At 38.5% G+C, this 17,702-nt stretch overlaps 1 protein-coding gene across 1 annotated transcript; it reads left to right on the top strand.

Annotated features, from left to right (window-relative positions):
• The first annotated feature begins 6,705 nt into the window (after positions 1 to 6,705).
• On the top strand, positions 6,706 to 12,774 carry ren (renin). Its single transcript, XM_078253994.1, has 9 exons — positions 6,706 to 6,875; positions 7,320 to 7,467; positions 7,986 to 8,109; positions 8,573 to 8,691; positions 8,812 to 9,008; positions 9,601 to 9,723; positions 9,852 to 9,993; positions 10,111 to 10,209; positions 12,613 to 12,774. Exons 1-9 carry the CDS (start codon positions 6,799 to 6,801, stop codon positions 12,772 to 12,774), a joined length of 1,191 nt encoding a protein of 396 aa, XP_078110120.1. The 5' UTR covers positions 6,706 to 6,798.
• The last annotated feature ends 4,928 nt before the right edge of the window (positions 12,775 to 17,702 follow it).

Raw genomic sequence — 17,702 nt, 5'->3', positions numbered from 1 at the left:
TGATTGGTGCATTAAATTAATTTATTTCAACATTTCAATTCATTTGTTCTCACTTTATTAAGAAGGTTTTGGTCTTCAGACTAACATCTGGGATATTTTGGTACTTTCACAGTCAAGATACGCAAATCTATATGCAACCGTCAACAAATGTTATGGTGTGCAAGGATTTTCTTGAAGTTTTTACCAGCAGGGGATAAGAACATGTTGCAAAGACATGCTGACCTATAAAGTCCTCATAACCTTAAAGCTGCATTTATTATTTTTTGTGTGTTTGTTTTTTTCTCCTGGGGACAACAGAACAAGCTGAAAGTATTTTGATTCTATATTTAAGTAAATACAATGTAAAAATAATCCATTACAAGTAAAAGTCCTGCGTTTGAAACCCTACTTAAGTTAAAATGCTAAACTATTATCAGCAAAATGTACCAAAAGTATCAAAAGTAAAAGTAAAGGCTTCTAATTGTGGATTATGGCTCCTGTTAGGGTTATATTATTATTATTATTATTATTAATAAACATTATATATGCTATGTGTATGCGTGTATGAACAGAAAGAATGAATAATACCAAACCAAACCCATCCTGCAAAGCTTGCCTGAAATGCATCCAAACCATATTTATTTTATTTCTTCTCTCCCTCTAGCTTTTCTTTTCACCTTCTCCTTTTCCTCATCTGTATTTTCAATGTAATAATTACATTTTCAACTTTTTTTTAAATTCATTTTATTTTTTTACATGCTGTCCCCTGTTACTTATCTGTGTCCTTTTATGTTTTGTAAATCAATAACATCTGTTGTCTTTGTATTTGTCCTGGAATATGTTCAGCCTGAGAGGCCTTGTTTTTGATAATAGCCAGACCTTGATGTACAAACAGTTGGCTTCACAAAGCTTTGCACTGTGGCTTTGCACTCTCATTTATTTAACATTTTAGCTCAATTGCTGCCACTACTGGGTGTCTTTTTTTTATACCAAATGACTGCAGTTTGTATCTTTATCATGTGATGCTGTGCTCAAAGACAAACATACACACACACACACACACACACACACACACACACACACACACACACAAACAAATTAAAAGTTGAAGGTTGCTTGTTTGCAATTATGTATCACTGCTGAAGTATGTTTCATATGACATTATTATATATATATATATATATATATATATATATATATATATATATATATATACGTTCTTATCTTGAAATTTCATCTTTCTTTCTCAAGCATGTTTCACACAAGTCTTTTAGCACACCCTGAAAAGATGCCACACTGCCTTTCACTACACATACTGTTTGTGTGTGTGACAAGTAAACCTTTAAATCCTTGAATCCTAGTAGTATTTGTAGAGTGAGAACCATAGCCTAGTGTGTAGTTACAGAAGTATGCATTTCACCAGCAAACTGTGTAAATGAATAAGAAATTATGTAGATTGTCAACATGTGTGAGGCGAACAAGTACCAATCAGAGCTTCTTACCGTAATAGTAATAAGACCATCCACATGTACATTAATGTGTGACTGTAGGCCTGCTGTTATTAAATATGCATGGGTCCAGGTGATGGATTGGCACACTTTGTTGCGTTTGAGCAGCAAAGCAAGCACTGTTGTCATGGTTTCTCGTGTGTTCACCAGATGTTTTCTGTCTTTGTGGAGCACCTGTTTCCTAATAGAGCTCCATGGGAATCGAAGTGCATCTTCACAGGACACAAACCAGATATGTTCACATTATCTCTCTCCTAGATAAGCCATAGATTACACACATGCATGCACTCAGCATGTAGTGTAATGCAACTTGATAGGCAAATATAGATCATTGATTAACCTTATTTTACTGTACATGTGATCTTAATGATCTTGAATAATTGTGTTATTAATGTGTTTATTTTTTCTGGATATACAGACTCATTTCTGTTCACCAGAATTAGATTTATTTTATTTTATGTAGACCAGAGACTGATTGAGGTAGCTTTTATTTCTGTGGAGCAAACATAACCACTTAATTTAATTTATGTATTATTCAATTTATTTTTATTCATTATTTTATATTTGTTTTATTTTTAATTGGGATATTATGGTTTTCCACTTGACATGTGATTCTTTTTACCATATAATCTCCAAGTTCGTACCTTCACACATTTCTTTTGTGAAATGTCATAGTTGGAGAAACACAGGTGTAAATAATAAAATGAATGAGGGCTCAATCCCATTTAGCTGTTGCAGTTTCAGAGTCCTGGTATTGGGCATGCTGGCTCTCTGGCATGGCTTACTGGCACTTTGAAAGAATAGAGTCATTGTTAATGTTTTTAGTAACACATGTGCTTTTTACTACTATACTACTAACATGTCTGCTGTTAAAAAGGCCTATTTATTAATTTATATGATTTTAGTTAAATTTTTTTATGTCGTTTTCTTTTGACCTTTCATTCTGTGTTATATAGCTATCTTCCTGACGTCTGTGTACCTCCTCACCTTTATTTGGACACTATTTACTGTACCTGTTTGAAAACGGACTGCAACAATCACTGAGTCTGCACACTAAGGACGACATAAGGCTTTTCTGCTCATTACTCTTGCATTAAAGGATAAGGCTGGTTGTATTCGTTGTTTTTCTTACTGTCACCAAATCCCACGAAGAGACCAAAACCAACAATATCTCAAAATTTCTTAAACTGACCCAAAACTGTCTGTGACACTCAGCCCCAAGACCATTCATTTCTACTGAAGACATATATATATATATATATATATATATAAAGAAATGGGTCACAAATATATAGTTTAATTGTTGTTTCATTGTAATATTGCATTTTTTTCCAGCTGTGGATTACTGTAATACACATTTTGTCCACAACAGAATAACAGCAGCAGCAGGACAGTGTACATGTATGTGAGAGTGACTCAAAATAAACTACAGTGCTTATCTTTATCTTAATGATGGGACATCACTCAGTGCAACAATGTGGCTCACTGATGAGTTTTTGCTGTAACAGCTTTTGCTCAAAAATGGAGGTATATACCACAGAGGAACAAGCTGCATCAGGAATATGCATACAGTAAATGGGAACTTCAAAGGACTACTTTGTACTATGCAAACCCAGGAAGTCTAAATTGGAGTTAATCTTCTTCCATACATTTTCTGTTTCTGTGTGTAGTAGATGTCTGTTCAGTCTACGACATAGAAATACAACAATAAGTGAATGACACACACACGCACATACGCGCACACACACGCGCGCACACACACACACACACACACACACACACACACACACACACACACACACACACACACACACACACACACTGATGTGTTTTAGGTCCAATGCTGCTCTCTGTTGGTCAGGAGCGATACATCATGTTAACGGCTCCGAAAAAAAAACGTCTCAAAGAGAAAGAACCATGTAAAAAATTAAAACTGATTTATTCTGATGAATCCGCTGAAAAAAAAATTACCCAGCTTTATTACTCATAGTGCTCTTGGGGATGGATATCATACGTACACACATAAAATATGGTTTTACTACATCCTTTGGTCTCAATTTCTACATACTTGACCTCCTGTTGTGAAGACTGTCCCACATATTTTCATTGTCTCCAGATGGAATCACAGTCTCATCTTCTCTAATTTGGAGTTCATTGCCTTCAAAAACATAACTAAGCATAGAATCAGTGAAATCTTTTTGTACACGTAATTGCATGAAGCAACTCCTTTGAAATAAGCCAAAAACATAACAACACATTTTTGCGGCTCATACCAGCTGGTCATTTTATCTAAAGTTGAGCTTTTGTAGTGTTGTGAGTCAGGCTTGTTTGTTTGAGCGATAACTTTCCTCAAGTCTCATTTCCTGCAAACAACCACTGCTCTGCTTCATATCTTTTTTATCATGATAGATAGCTCACAACCTTAAGAGCCTTCTCATGTAAATTCTGCCTTTGATGTGTGTCCATCAGCAGGAACTCGTTGGTCTGAAGAGGTCTGTTGCACCTTAATCAACAGCTTACTCTATGTAACCACACTTTAGATTGTTTAATGCACAGGAAATTATCACTTATGAAGATTTACGTACAGCCGCTCAAAGAGTTCTGACTTTATGCATGGACCACAAAGGAAATGTCAAGGACACTAAAAACCATATGAAGCTCAAATAAATCATCTTTCATGATTTCTACATTTCCCATGCCCACCAGTGGAGTGGACTCACTGGAAAGATGGAAGGCCAGGCAGGGGTGAAGCGTAGGTCCCTCCAGGCAGTGTGGGAAAGAAACTTTAGCCAAGCAGGTCAGGAGTCAGATGTCTGTGAGATTGTCCCCAAAATGTGCTGTCAAAACCAGCCTGTAAGGCCTAGTTGTAGGACAGACAGACAGAGCAGGTATTCTGGCATCTTATTGAGTTGAATGTGTTATCCTAAAGCTGCACTAATCAATATTTTTATATTATTGAAAGATCAAATGACTATGTGTAATGCAAAAGGGATCACTCATAGCGATGAACCCACGGAAATTATCATCCAACAAAGCTTTTGTTAGCGACAAGCTGGTGAACATATAGTGGAGCATTAAGCGAGAATTATACTGGACGCATCCAAGGTGGCGCATGCCATCGTGACGTCAAAATGACGTAATATCCTGCCGGTGCACCCGATTTATGGCGCGCGCCCAGCTGTCGCGCACAGCTCTTTTTTTTTCAGCGGCGCGCGCCAAAACGGAAATGGGAGGCCTGAACGGGTTTGCCGACAACCGGATGCCAGGACTCTCAGAGTGACTGCAAGTCTCTCTGGTAAACATAAAGCCGAGGAGAGATGCAGATTTAGGTTATGATTCTCTGTAGACATTGGTGGAAGAAGTATTCAGATCCTTTACGTAAGTAAAAGTACTAATACCACACTGTAAAAACATCCTGTTACAGTAAAAGTCCTGCATTAAAAATGTTACTTAAGTAAAGTATATAAGTATCATCAAGAAAATGTGTTTAAAGTATTAAAAGTAAAAGTACTTAATGAAGAAAAATCCTCACATTTTAGAAACTGGACTTTTCGATTCAAACTGTTTAATCTTGTCTAATCATTTCAGCTGTACTTGTAGGCCGTTATGTTGTTGGGTAGTTTAATTTATAATAAAATATTGTATTTTCTAAACTACAATCTTTATTTGTAAAGTAACTAGTGACTAAAACTGTCAGATTAATGTAGTGGAGTAAAAAGTACAATATTTCCCTCTGAAATGTAGTGGAGGAGATGTAGAAAGTGGCATGAAAAGAAAATACTCAAGTTAAGTACAAGTACCTCAAATTTGTACTTACTTTTTTCTAATTTACTTAGTTACATTCCACCACTGTCTGTAGGTTCATCACTACGAGTGATAAACATTGTTTTCACATTGTCATTTGATGCATTGCTATTATAAAAATATTGATTACAACTGCTTTGAAAAGAAATCAGATTTATTTTTAAACAGGTCAAATACAGGTCATTTTAATGCTTTATGTTCCCAAGTGCACACAAGTAAACACTAGCCACTGTATATAAATCATAGAGAGCTAAAATTATTATTCAGTCTTGCTGCAATACAGTGTTGTTGCAGTTGTAAGTAATGACTGCCTCTAAGTTGTGCGTAACCACTCTATCATTTTTCTCACAGGGAGTATCTTGCCAGATAGCTTCTGACCTCTGCTTTGGCTGTCTGAGCTTGTGCCTGACGTGGACCCTCACATATCTCCTGGCTCGACTGGGTGGTCGGTACAGTACGAAAACATGACCCCAACCTGACAGGCCAGACACTGGGATTTCTCCCTATGGTAAAAAAAAAACTGAGAAGCAGCACAGAATGACTAGGCATTAAGAATCTTTGAGTCTGAGCATCGCGTCAAGAGCTACAGTACGATAACACAGCACACTGCCAATCTCCTGGACTGCACAAAACACTCAACATGGGCCCCATCTCCTGCCAACGATACCTATCTAAGACCTTGAGCTGAACTGGCAGATGTGTCTTGTCCTTCCCCCTTTTCGCCTGTTTATGTGAAAATCAATACTGAAGTGGTGCACAAGCTGCAGTGAACTTTGCATGAGGAGAGAATTCACGAGCAGATGGTCAACAGAAAGGTGTAAAACCTGTTGGCTTTACAGATAAGGAAATAAGAGACAACACAAAATGTTGCAATCCACATTGTTCTATTCAAATTTAAACACGTTTATGAAATCAGCTATTTAAAAAATTTAGTGAAAGGTATACATCAACAGATTAAAGAAATTATGTTTTAAAGTACACGTTTGTAGAGCACTGTCTGCAGCAGCTGAGATTTTAAATGACTTGAGTTTAGTGAGCAACATCCAACTAATCTGCCCTGACAGATCAGAGCATCTTTCAATCCCTCTAAAGCTTCTCACAGCCCTGCAGACAAGGTGTCCATCCTACCAACGTCAGGAATCTCAGGAACTCTGCACCCCTCTGTCTTCAAAGTTTTTTAAGAGGTCAAAGTTTAGACCTTTCAGTTGGTCTTGCTTATCACAGTGAGGGTTGTGTGACCAAGGCAGAAGGGTAGAGGGGGTTGGGAGGAGGGAAGTAGAACTTGTTTTCAAGTGGTCACCTCCAGCAGACTCCCACCCAGAGTCAGTGGCCCAAGGGTGAGAGCACAGTGAAGAGGACATGGTATAAAGAGATTTGAGGGTCCAGACAGCAGAGAGAGAGAGAGTGAGTCAGCTTTTATTTACTCAGATTTAATAAACTTGGAATATTCACAAAACCAGAAACATCAACTTTACATATACATTCTCATCGCTGGTCTTTATTCACCATGGCACCACTGATGAATTACTGGATGTGTTTGGCTGTTCTCTCGTCAACAGTGACCGCGAGCCAGGCCTTAAGAAGGTGAGAACTTTATTCCTTTATATACCTGCATGTTTGGTTTGAAGAAACAAGAACACAGTACAGCAGTGAGGATTTACTGTGTAAATGCATTCACATGAGAGAAAAAGTGTGACAGCAAAATAGTGACACTAAACAACGAAACCAATAAGGACAGGAAAATAAATGTGTTTTATTGGTTCATTATAAAAGCTCATGTCTTCAGCATTGGCTTAACATGTGGTTTTGTTCATTTTTCTGGCTAGGCGCTGAGAGCACAGCAGTCTGTGCTCCATTAAAGGCTCATTGTTATACTGGGATGATGACCAGGCATATGTATCAGATATATAGCATTACAAATATACTTCACATAACCTTATAGCATTTCTTCAGTCATCACGCACAGGTCATATAGTTTCTGTCACCTGAAGATGACTTTTGGCATGTATTTGTCTGTTCTGTTCCCAGAATCTCTTTGAAGAAAATGCCATCTATCAGAGAGACACTGAGGGAGATGAGCGTTTCTGCAGAGCAGATCTTGACTGAGTTGGCCCAGAAGAGCACAGACGACAACAAAAACGGGACTGTTCCCACACCTCTTACCAACTACTTGGATGTGAGACAATGTTGTTTATTATATATTTAAAGGAACATTTCTGTGTTTTTTGTTCTGCCTTCACATATCTAAAGCATCCCTGGTTCCCTTGAAAGGGTCTTTAAAAAGTCAAGCAATTATCTTTATTAGTTATTTGTTTATGAAGCATTTGGTAGGAAATCCAAATGTACTGAGTCAAAAGTAACTGAATTTGATGTTGAAGTCTTAAACACAAAAACAGACTACTTGAAGGTTAAAGCAGCCATTCCAAAGTCTCTTGGATGAAACTTAAAAGTTTACACTTCAAGAGTAAAACAGCAGATCCAATCGCCTTTGGATTAATACTTAATAATAATATTCTTTGTGCATGAGTCATACGCTCAACGTGGTATTTAATGCCCTCAAATTGAACTTGTGTCTTACTGGGCAGGAAAAAGGTTTTTAAAGAAATATTCAACCTCAACATCAAAACAGCATAGGAATTAGCTGGTTTAGGAAAGTCAGAAATGTATGTCTTTTTTACTCTTAATCCCTAATAGACTCAGTACTTTGGGGAAATCAGCATCGGCTCTCCGGCCCAGATGTTTAACGTGGTGTTTGACACAGGCTCAGCCAACCTGTGGGTGCCCTCGCAGAGCTGCTCACCTTTCTCCACTGCCTGTTGTAAGTGTCCATGTGGATAACACATACACGCTGGAAAATGACATTTACTTAAAGCTACAATAATCAATATTTTTATACTAACAATGCATTAAATGTGAAAACAACAGAGAATTATCACGTGAATCTGCAGCTCCCCTCGATATTTATGAAGCTTCATGGCGAGTTTCAGCTCATTGTTTGGCTGTCCAGCCCTTACTGTAACAGCAACTGTCTACAGCAACTTTACTTTTTTGGATCACTCTCATGGCTCTCATAGCCACATTTTTGCCGTAGCAGGCAGCTGTTTTCTACAAAAAAGCTCTAAAAACCGATTGTAAATTACCTGCATTACCTGTTTTTGTAAGTTTAAATAAATTGAGTAAATGCTATTTTCAAATTAATTATATGTTGGAGGAAACATATCTCAATTAAGCTTCCCAGATGCAGGGTATCATTACCACTCAAATGATTTGTGAATTTTTAGACACCCACAACAGGTACGATGCCTCCAAATCTCTGACTTACGTTGAGAATGGAACCGGATTTTCCATCCAGTATGCCTCTGGAAATGTCAGGGGTTTTCTGAGCGAGGATGTGGTCGTGGTGAGTTTGTAATCAATACCCTGTAAAAAGATAAACTAAGTTAATTTTTATATAAATTGCTGCTTTAATTTCTTCTCACAGACTACATATCCAACATTTGACCCTCTGCTTTACATGCAGGTGGGTGGTATCCCTGTGGTGCAGGTGTTTGCTGAAGCAACCTCTCTGTCTGCCATGCCCTTCATCTTTGCCAAGTTTGATGGTGTTCTGGGGATGGGTTACCCCAACGTGGCCATCGATGGCATCACTCCTGTGTTTGACCGCATCATGTCTCAGCATGTCCTCAAGGAAGAGGTGTTCTCTGTCTACTACAGCAGGTGGGTTGAGTCCACTGACCTTCTTTAGCTTCTATGTCATTTTGTATGTGTCATCTGTACAGAAGAGAAAACGTAATTTAGATTCATAAGATAAATGGAAGAAAATACATTTAGCTATTAGCAATAAAGTATAGATTATGCTTTGGTAATTTTGTTTTGACTGAGACAACTATGAGAATTAAAAAGAAAACGTAGCTACTGTCAAGACTTGAATTTGATAAATGAGAAAAAAACAGATAATATCGTCTTGTCTTGAACATTTCTCAAGTAATTAATTCTCAAGTTTTTATCTTGACTATTATTAAATAAATTATATCATATGAGCTGATTTTGGATCTAAGTGAGACAAGAGGGTGTTTTGAGAAAATACTCAATTTATTACGCTCAGTTCTGTCCAGAGAAAAACTGTTGAAAATAGATGATGATGTTTCCCTGGGAAGTTCTGGGGAAAACTGAAGAATGAGAGGTCATAGGGCTACGCTTCAGCTGAGGGAACATGTAACCGTAGATGAAAATCACCAAAACCGCAGTTTCAACAGTGACAATGAGAATATGCATAGCAATAGTGGGTTGATTTATTTATTGTTTTCAGGGATCCGAAACACTCCCCAGGTGGAGAGCTGGTCCTTGGTGGCACAGACCCAAACTACTACACTGGAAACTTTAATTATATGGACACCAGAGAGACGGGCAAATGGGAAGTTACCATGAAAGGGTAAGAATGTTGCCAGTGTGTGTGTGTGTGTGTGTGTGTGTGCGTGCGTGTGCGTGCGTGCGTACGTGCGTGCGTGCGCACCATTCAGAAACATGCCTTAATTTCCACCTCTTCTTTTATTCTTTCAGTGTTTGTGTGGGGATGGAGATGATGTTTTGTGCAGAGGGCTGCACAGCTGTGATTGACACCGGCTCCTCCTACATCACAGGCCCAGCCTCCTCTGTGTCTGTGCTGATGCAAACCATCGGTGCACAGCTGGATGAAAGTGGAGTATGTTTTCACACACGCAACATGGTTTCCCACAAAAATGTTTGTCTGTAAAAATATATATAATAAAAATAATAATTCATGACCTGTCATCACCCTTTCATGTGTGTTGTTCATCAGTACAAAGTCAACTGTGACACTGTCAAGTCGTTGCCCAGTGTGACTTTCCACCTGGGTGGCCAAGAGTACTCACTCACTCAGGAGGATTACATCTTATGGGTAAGCAGGATGATGAATACTGAATCATTTTTATTAACATGCAGTGGTAGAACGCAATCAAGTACAATTACTCAAGTACTGCACTTACTTTGTTTTTACAAGCTAATCATATGATCCACTTACAAAATATGTTGTAATAACAAACTAATGTAATGTGGCTGATTAGACCTGCTCAAGTTGCTACATATGCTGGGATTTATATAGGATCACTTTGCACCGATAAGAATGATATAACCTACTAGGTGTAGTAAAAGAGGATATCATCACTATGGATACTTTGTAGAGATTTTGCTGATAATACTTATGTACCAGTATTCAAGTAAAATGTTGAATGGAGGACTTTTACTTGTAACAAATTATATTTACACTGTGGTGTTATAAAGAGAGCTTCTTCCACCACTCTAAATATGTTACTGTTATAGCGGTTTACAGTGGTGGAATATAAGGTACTCAAGTACTATACTTAAAGGTACAGTAGGTAAGACTTATAAAACTAACTTTCTGTCATATTTGCTGAAACTGACCCTATGTTTGAGTAGAACTACATGAAGCAGGTAATTAAAAAAATCCGGCTCTTCTAGCACCTGCCTGTAGTGCAATTTGCAAAAATCCACCGCTCCCTGTTCAGATGCACCAATCAGGGCCAGGGGGGGGGTTGTCTAACTGCGTGTCAATCATTGCTCATGCACACGCATTCATTCTCGCTTGTGGGGGGAGGGGTTTAGGAGACCGTTTTGGGCTTTAGCGGAAAGGGGGAGGGACTGAGAAGTTGTCAATAGGGGCTTTCAGACCGGAGGGATTTTTGCAGTTCTTAGAATTAAACGTTCCTGGAACACTTTTTTCATTGTGTTTCGACAGGAAAAATTTGGGGATTTTTAAGTTCCTCTGGCCGCAGTAGCGTACTTTTTTAGCTCCTACTTCAGATCAGGGTCTTTTCCCTTTTCCTAGGTGTACTTGATTGGTCGAACTTATAAGTCACGCCCACTGCCAACTCGGAAACTTGCAGACAGAGCAACAACCAACAATGGGACATTTTTAACAATTTTCACCATCTTATTCATCATTAAATTCACTTCTGACAATGTTTTAGGCGAGAAATTAACTGTTTAGATTTCGAATACAGGCACTCTTGCGAAATTGATGCCGAATTGACAATTTGCTTCAAAGTTTTCGGAGTTCAGAAGCTCCATCAAGTGAGGCGACAGCCAGCAAGCGCCTGCCCCGGCTTCTAGCTCGTCGCTCAGCCAGTCATGCTCAGACACCTCGTGGTAAGCTGGAGGTCTCTCAGACCGCTCTCGTAAATAAGAGGCTTTTATTTCGCCGTTGACGGTTCATTTGTTTAAATATCACAACACATGTCCATCATAAGATTAACGGGAACCTGTGGTTAACTGTCTTTTCGGAGTTAAACTCCACAAGCGTGTCCTGCGGCTTGCTGGCCGTCACACACACACACACACACACACACACACACACACACACACACACACACACACACACACACACACACACACACACACACACGTCCACAGCGCAGCAGGCAGAGGCGGGGTCTGTTCCGAGTATAATAAATCCCCGTCTGTGTTGAGCAAAACATTACGTGAATAACTACGAGAATGGACGTGCATTTAATATAGGAAAAGTGCACAAGTATTAGCATCATTTGTTGTTGTTGTATGTGGCGCTAAGGTCTAGTGACGATGCTATAAAGACCGTTGCCGTGCTTGCATCACTCCCTTACCCCTCCTACCAGTCCCTATGGCCTCTTGGCCAGTGGGAATGCAAACGGAAAAAAAGATTTTGGGGGAGAGTAGTTCTTAGAACTGCTTAGAAGTGTACTACTCCTCTAAAAAGTACAAGTACTATCCAGTCAGAATTTTTTATTTTTTGCTAAGTCCTGGATCTTCACAATCCTACCTACAGCACCTTTAAGTATACATTTGAGGTACTTGTAGTTTACCTCAGTATTTCTATTTTCTGCTACTTTATACTTCTACTCCACTACATTTCAGATGGAAATATTGTATTAATCTCTTACAGATGCCGTTACTTTGTTTTTACGAGCAAACCATATGATCAACCTATAAAACTCATATATAGTACCACACAAGTGCTTTGAATTATGTGGCGGATTAGACATGCACAAGTTGCTATGTACATTTGCTGGAAATATATATATAGGATCACTATGTACTGATAAGATTGATAGTTGTAGTTGTATAAGATTTAAAAAAGGAAGTCTCAGGACCCGGGGGGGCTGAATGAGGTCGTTATTCATATACTTTTACGTGTGATAGTTTATAGTACATTTTGTTGAAAATACTTTATTTACTTTTACTGATAATATGTTACTGTTATAGTGGTTTGGCTTATGATGAAACTGACTTTTCTTTGTGGCTCCAGCAATCACACATCGAAGGGGACGTCTGCACTGTCACCTTCAGGGGCTTGGATGTGCCGCCCCCTACAGGTCCCATCTGGATTTTGGGAGCCAACTTCATTGCCCGCTACTACACAGAGTTTGACCGTCGCAATAATCGGATAGGGTTTGCTACAGCAGTCTGACGGAAGGTTAAACGTCAGCCATGTTGCTCTGTTTTCTTTTTCTCTATCTTTGCTGCCATCTCTTCTTTGTCCAGTCCTCCCTTTAGTTGCTTTTATGACCATTTGTGATCAAACTACAATGGTTTTGGCTATACAAATGACAAAGAATAGTGCACATTCAGGAATATCCAAAGCCCATTTTTTGCAAATCCTGCTTTCTGATATTTTTGCACCACTTGCACTGAACACCTTATAAGCAGATAAGCAGTGTGTGTGTGTGTGTGTGTGTGTGTGTGTGTGTGTGTGTGTGTGTGTGTGTGTGTGTGTGTGTGTGTGTGTGTGTGTGTGTGCGCGTGTGTGTGCACGTGTGCATGCGTGAGAGAGACTCTACTGATAATGATCATACAGCAACAGTGGAAATCTATACCTGTATGTACTTACATAACAAGAATAAACTTGTTTACTTGTTTAGCAAATACCACCCCACCCCACCCCCCACATGCATACATTTATTGTATTATTCTTATTTTCAATTTGGAGCCTAATCCATGAGTAAAGGGAGCCAAAGTGTTGAGGTTAAATGCAAGCACAGTTAAGCAATAGACAGAGTTGCTTCTGTTTGCTTTTTTCCCCTGAAAATAAAGTTTGTTTTTAAATACGTTACCTGAATCTTTTTATTTCTTCACTATCGTCTTCATAAGAGAGCATCAGCTCACATGCTGCTGCAACTTTATTTGTACGTAAAATTACTGTTTCTTATTAGACGCTTACGCCCTTGGGCAAAATCTACACAGACAACCGGCCGGCCAGTCAACACAAATGCATGACAGTTCATGTTAGTTGGTACGTTACACACACACACACACACACACACACACACACACACACACACACACACACACACACACATCCCACCCCCACTTCTGGCGCCTCTGCATTAGTGACTGCATCATTTTCCTTCATGTCTGTCGAATGCATTTTGTGACCATGCGAAAGTGAAGTTGAAAAAAGATTGCTGTAGCAGATTTAATCAGCCCCACCAGAGCAGGCACAGACATTTTTGGTGTGAAAAAGTGTTTATTTTGCCACCCAGGAATACATGGTTTACAGTTCAAATCCTGTTTTTAGTATCAGTAAAGCTCATCATAAACATCTCTGAATTACAAAACTCTTTAAAAGTAAACATGTGTCTACAGGGTGATGTTAAGACTGAATCCACAAAGACAGTTATTTCTGCTTACTTAACAGGCAGAAGAGACACAAAGATAACGAAACAATAAAAGCATAGATTCATCAGTTGCCCTTGTCAAATCTTTTTGTCTCATTTTGTCTGAATTGGTCAGGAAAGTCCTCTTATGCTACAATGATGTGACAATGAGAGTGCCATATGCTTCCTTGCTCTCACATCCATGAATTGTCTGCTTTGGATTTTATCTGTTGACACTAGGCAGTGAGGTGAGGGAAGATATTTTTTGCACTGGCATTTAATCAACAGTATATTCAAACCATTGCAAAAACATCTCAGTATCAACTATTTAGAACTATTTAAACTGGAAACCAGCCAGAACAACCATCATGTTTCACAGACATGATCTATAGTATGCCTGCCAAATATTTGTTAGATAAACTGTATAGCTAAAATCTTGAAATTGAAATGGTTGCAAAAGCCTTCTCTCTTGAACAATTGGCATGTCTTACTTAACAAGACCCTAATCTATCAATCTATCAGTATGTATACAATGTCATTGTTACATTTTGTATAACTAATTAGTGGTATTTATATACTTATCATCATTTAAACCAGGGAATATCGTTAATCATCCAACTTTGTCCTTAAGGCTATTACAGATTTTTCTTACTTTCTTGTATATTACATACAGTACAAATTACATAGTTCATACATTTGTTCATCTTGGGCTTATGCACATTCTTAATATCTTGCCAAGAGTTGGATTGGAAGATTGATACTACTCTCATATTTGTCCCTTCAATTTGAAGTTGTGGCTAGCACGTTAGCATGAATCCCACTACTTGTCTTGGCAAGACACGCCCTGCATAGCTGAGTGGTTAGGCAGACGGTTGAGGTTAGGCATTGACCTTGAGTGGTTAGGGTAAGGTTAGCCCCACTGGTCAGGGGATAGGACCTAAACGTGCAAGCATGAATGTCTGGCCAATCCTAACGCCTAAATGCTATGCAGGGCATGTTTGCCAAGAAAAGTGAGATTTATAATGAAGCGGGGCTAGCAGACAGTTAGCTAGCTTGGCTTTGTACAAAATCATCTTACCAAAAGAGGTTCAACTGACAACTCCAGGTCTTTTGGTCGATTGATATGCTCTTGTACAACCACATTTCTCATTGAAAAAATCACTGGTGTTACTTTCATAAGGTCGCCTGTCCACCAAACCATTTTTTCCCAGCTGTAAATGCCAGGCACTCTTCTGAAAACACCCAGCTGGCAGCGCTAGAGCGTTTTAGTGGTGCAGCGCTTTTGTTCAGCTGAGACCATGGGCGTAAATCTGATCTAACAGTAGGGGGGGGACAATAAACATAAAATTTCTGAAGAGCAATTTTTGAAGGGGACACAAATAATACAGCCACAATTATACTCATAGAGGACATGTGTAGACAGAGGAAAGCCTTAATATTATCATTAGTGTAGCATGGAGACTGTACCATTATCCTTCTTTTCAGTGTTTCTGACCAAAATATTCTTTTTTAAAACAATGTATTTATTTTTAAGTTGTTTGCAATCAAGCCACAAACATACCTTAAAACATAATGACTTATTTTGAAAAAGTGTGCCCATATAAAAGAAATACAATATGTTTGTACACTTGTTAAATTAGCTGATGATAATGTAAATTAGTGAGCCACTAGTAAAGCTCATCTGCTAACCCTGACAGCCACACACCTCCAAAAATATGAACTGAGCTCAACACACTTACTTGAGACCACACCTTACTGTCCCTGGTCTCCCTGTTCCTCAGTTCTTTCTGTCTCCTTTGCCTGTGACATAGTGGCGTTAGTATTTCCATAAGCACCCATTCTTATAAAGATGTTACCAAATTGTCTTGATATGAGGACTTACTGTACTTACTTGGCGTTTTGGTGTAGGCCTACTGAAAAAGGATCTTATGTCTGTTTTTCTTTTCTCTTGTCATTTTATCTGGGCAACAACAACACAAATCTTTAACGGCAGATGTCTAAATATGGGTTAGGTTCATAGGTTCGCCATGCAGTCATATTATAATTATAAAATGATCTTGCGTCCTCCACATAAATATTAGGTTTCGTCTGGGACAGAGGATATATATTTAACTGATCAGCCACTTAACTTCATATTGAGCAAAACACAACTGTAGATCTTCAATATTAACCCTAATATCAGTTCACACACATAACGTTAGGCTTATCGCTGTGGTAACGTTAGTTGTAGTGGGTGCATTTCTATCCAACAAGCTATTAAACAAGCTAGGCAAACTTTTTTGTCATGACTCATTAATTACTCAGCATCATTTCTATTTGAGAAAATGATTCATTAAACATTCATCCGATGTTTAATGTGAATAAAATAGCCGAAATACCTGATGTGACTGTGACTGTGAGTCGAGTGCAGATCCTAATGTACAGTAGGCAGTGGACCAAACCACTGTGAGGCAAGGGAGGGGGGAACTCAAAATGTTTCTAAACTTAAAAAGCATTTTTTGGGGGTTTGTATTGTTTTACTACTTACACAGATATTTTAAGTATACATCATAATGTTATTTACAATACACAGCATTGTTTTAATGATATTTCTAGAGGGGGACAACCCTTAGATGGGGGGTCCTGACCCCCCCGACCCCCCTGGGATTTACGCCCTTGGCTGAGACGCCTTTGTGGAAGCTATCCATGGTCGGCGGTCGCCACCATATGGGTTGGCACAAAGTAGAGTACTTGCTCTGGATGAAAGGAAGGCTGAAGCATTTAGGTAGAGAGGAATAGAAGAGAGTGAATATGCTTATTTCCAAAAATGTCCAACTATTCACACTGAGGGTTAGCATTAGGCCTACAACATTGTAATTATAACTTAAGAACTATTTGCACGGGACTAGTATTACCTGGGGGACCTCTAGTAATTTGTAATAATTGCGGAGGTCATCTGTGATCTTAATCCTGTGCAAATCTGCCATGCCAGTTATTTGTAAAGTAAAAATTCCACCGCAAATTAATATTTCGCCTGAAGACGTAAATCTTTAAAAATGGCTCACAAATATAGGCTATCGTTTACATTTTTAATGGTTTATTTAATGGTATTACTCAAACAGGACTAAATAGTGAATTTGTTGGACTTTTGTTGGACTTTTTGTTTGGGACTATTTCCCCAGCAGATTAATACACACTTGGTGCTCAAATGTGTATTTACTTCAGCAGCACGACGCAATGGTTTGGCTAATTAAACAGTATAAAAAAATACTCATTACACAGAATGGCCCCGTCCAATGTTATATTGTTATAAATGTTATAATTAATTAATTTATTATTATTGATGTCTTAACAAGTAAACAGCATTTTAATGTGTTGTTACTGGAGGTAGAGCTAATTTGAACTACATTATATTTTGTTTAGGGAAATCTACAAAAAAATGCATCATATTATACTTGTTATTTTGTTAAAAATTAAATGTTTCATATTTTCTGTAAAAGGTTAACTCGCAAAGTAACTAGTAACTATGTAATGGGGTCAAAAGTAGCACAACATGGAAACACTCAAGCGCCTCAGAATTTAATAATTATGACCATTTACCATTTACCACGGTAAATGCACTTACTTCCTCCCACTGATTCATTTCTAAACTATGAAAACAGTACATTTCATGCACAGTAGGACAAAAAATGACTCGGTTACATGACTTAACGATGTTACGTGTTGGAATTTAAAGCATCGGAATGCACTTCCTGATTGTTTT

The sequence above is a fragment of the Sander vitreus genome, chromosome 7 (genome assembly GCF_031162955.1).
Source record: "Sander vitreus isolate 19-12246 chromosome 7, sanVit1, whole genome shotgun sequence".
Classification (NCBI taxonomy): domain Eukaryota; kingdom Metazoa; phylum Chordata; class Actinopteri; order Perciformes; family Percidae; genus Sander; species Sander vitreus.
This window is presented reverse-complemented; position numbering and strand designations above follow the sequence as displayed.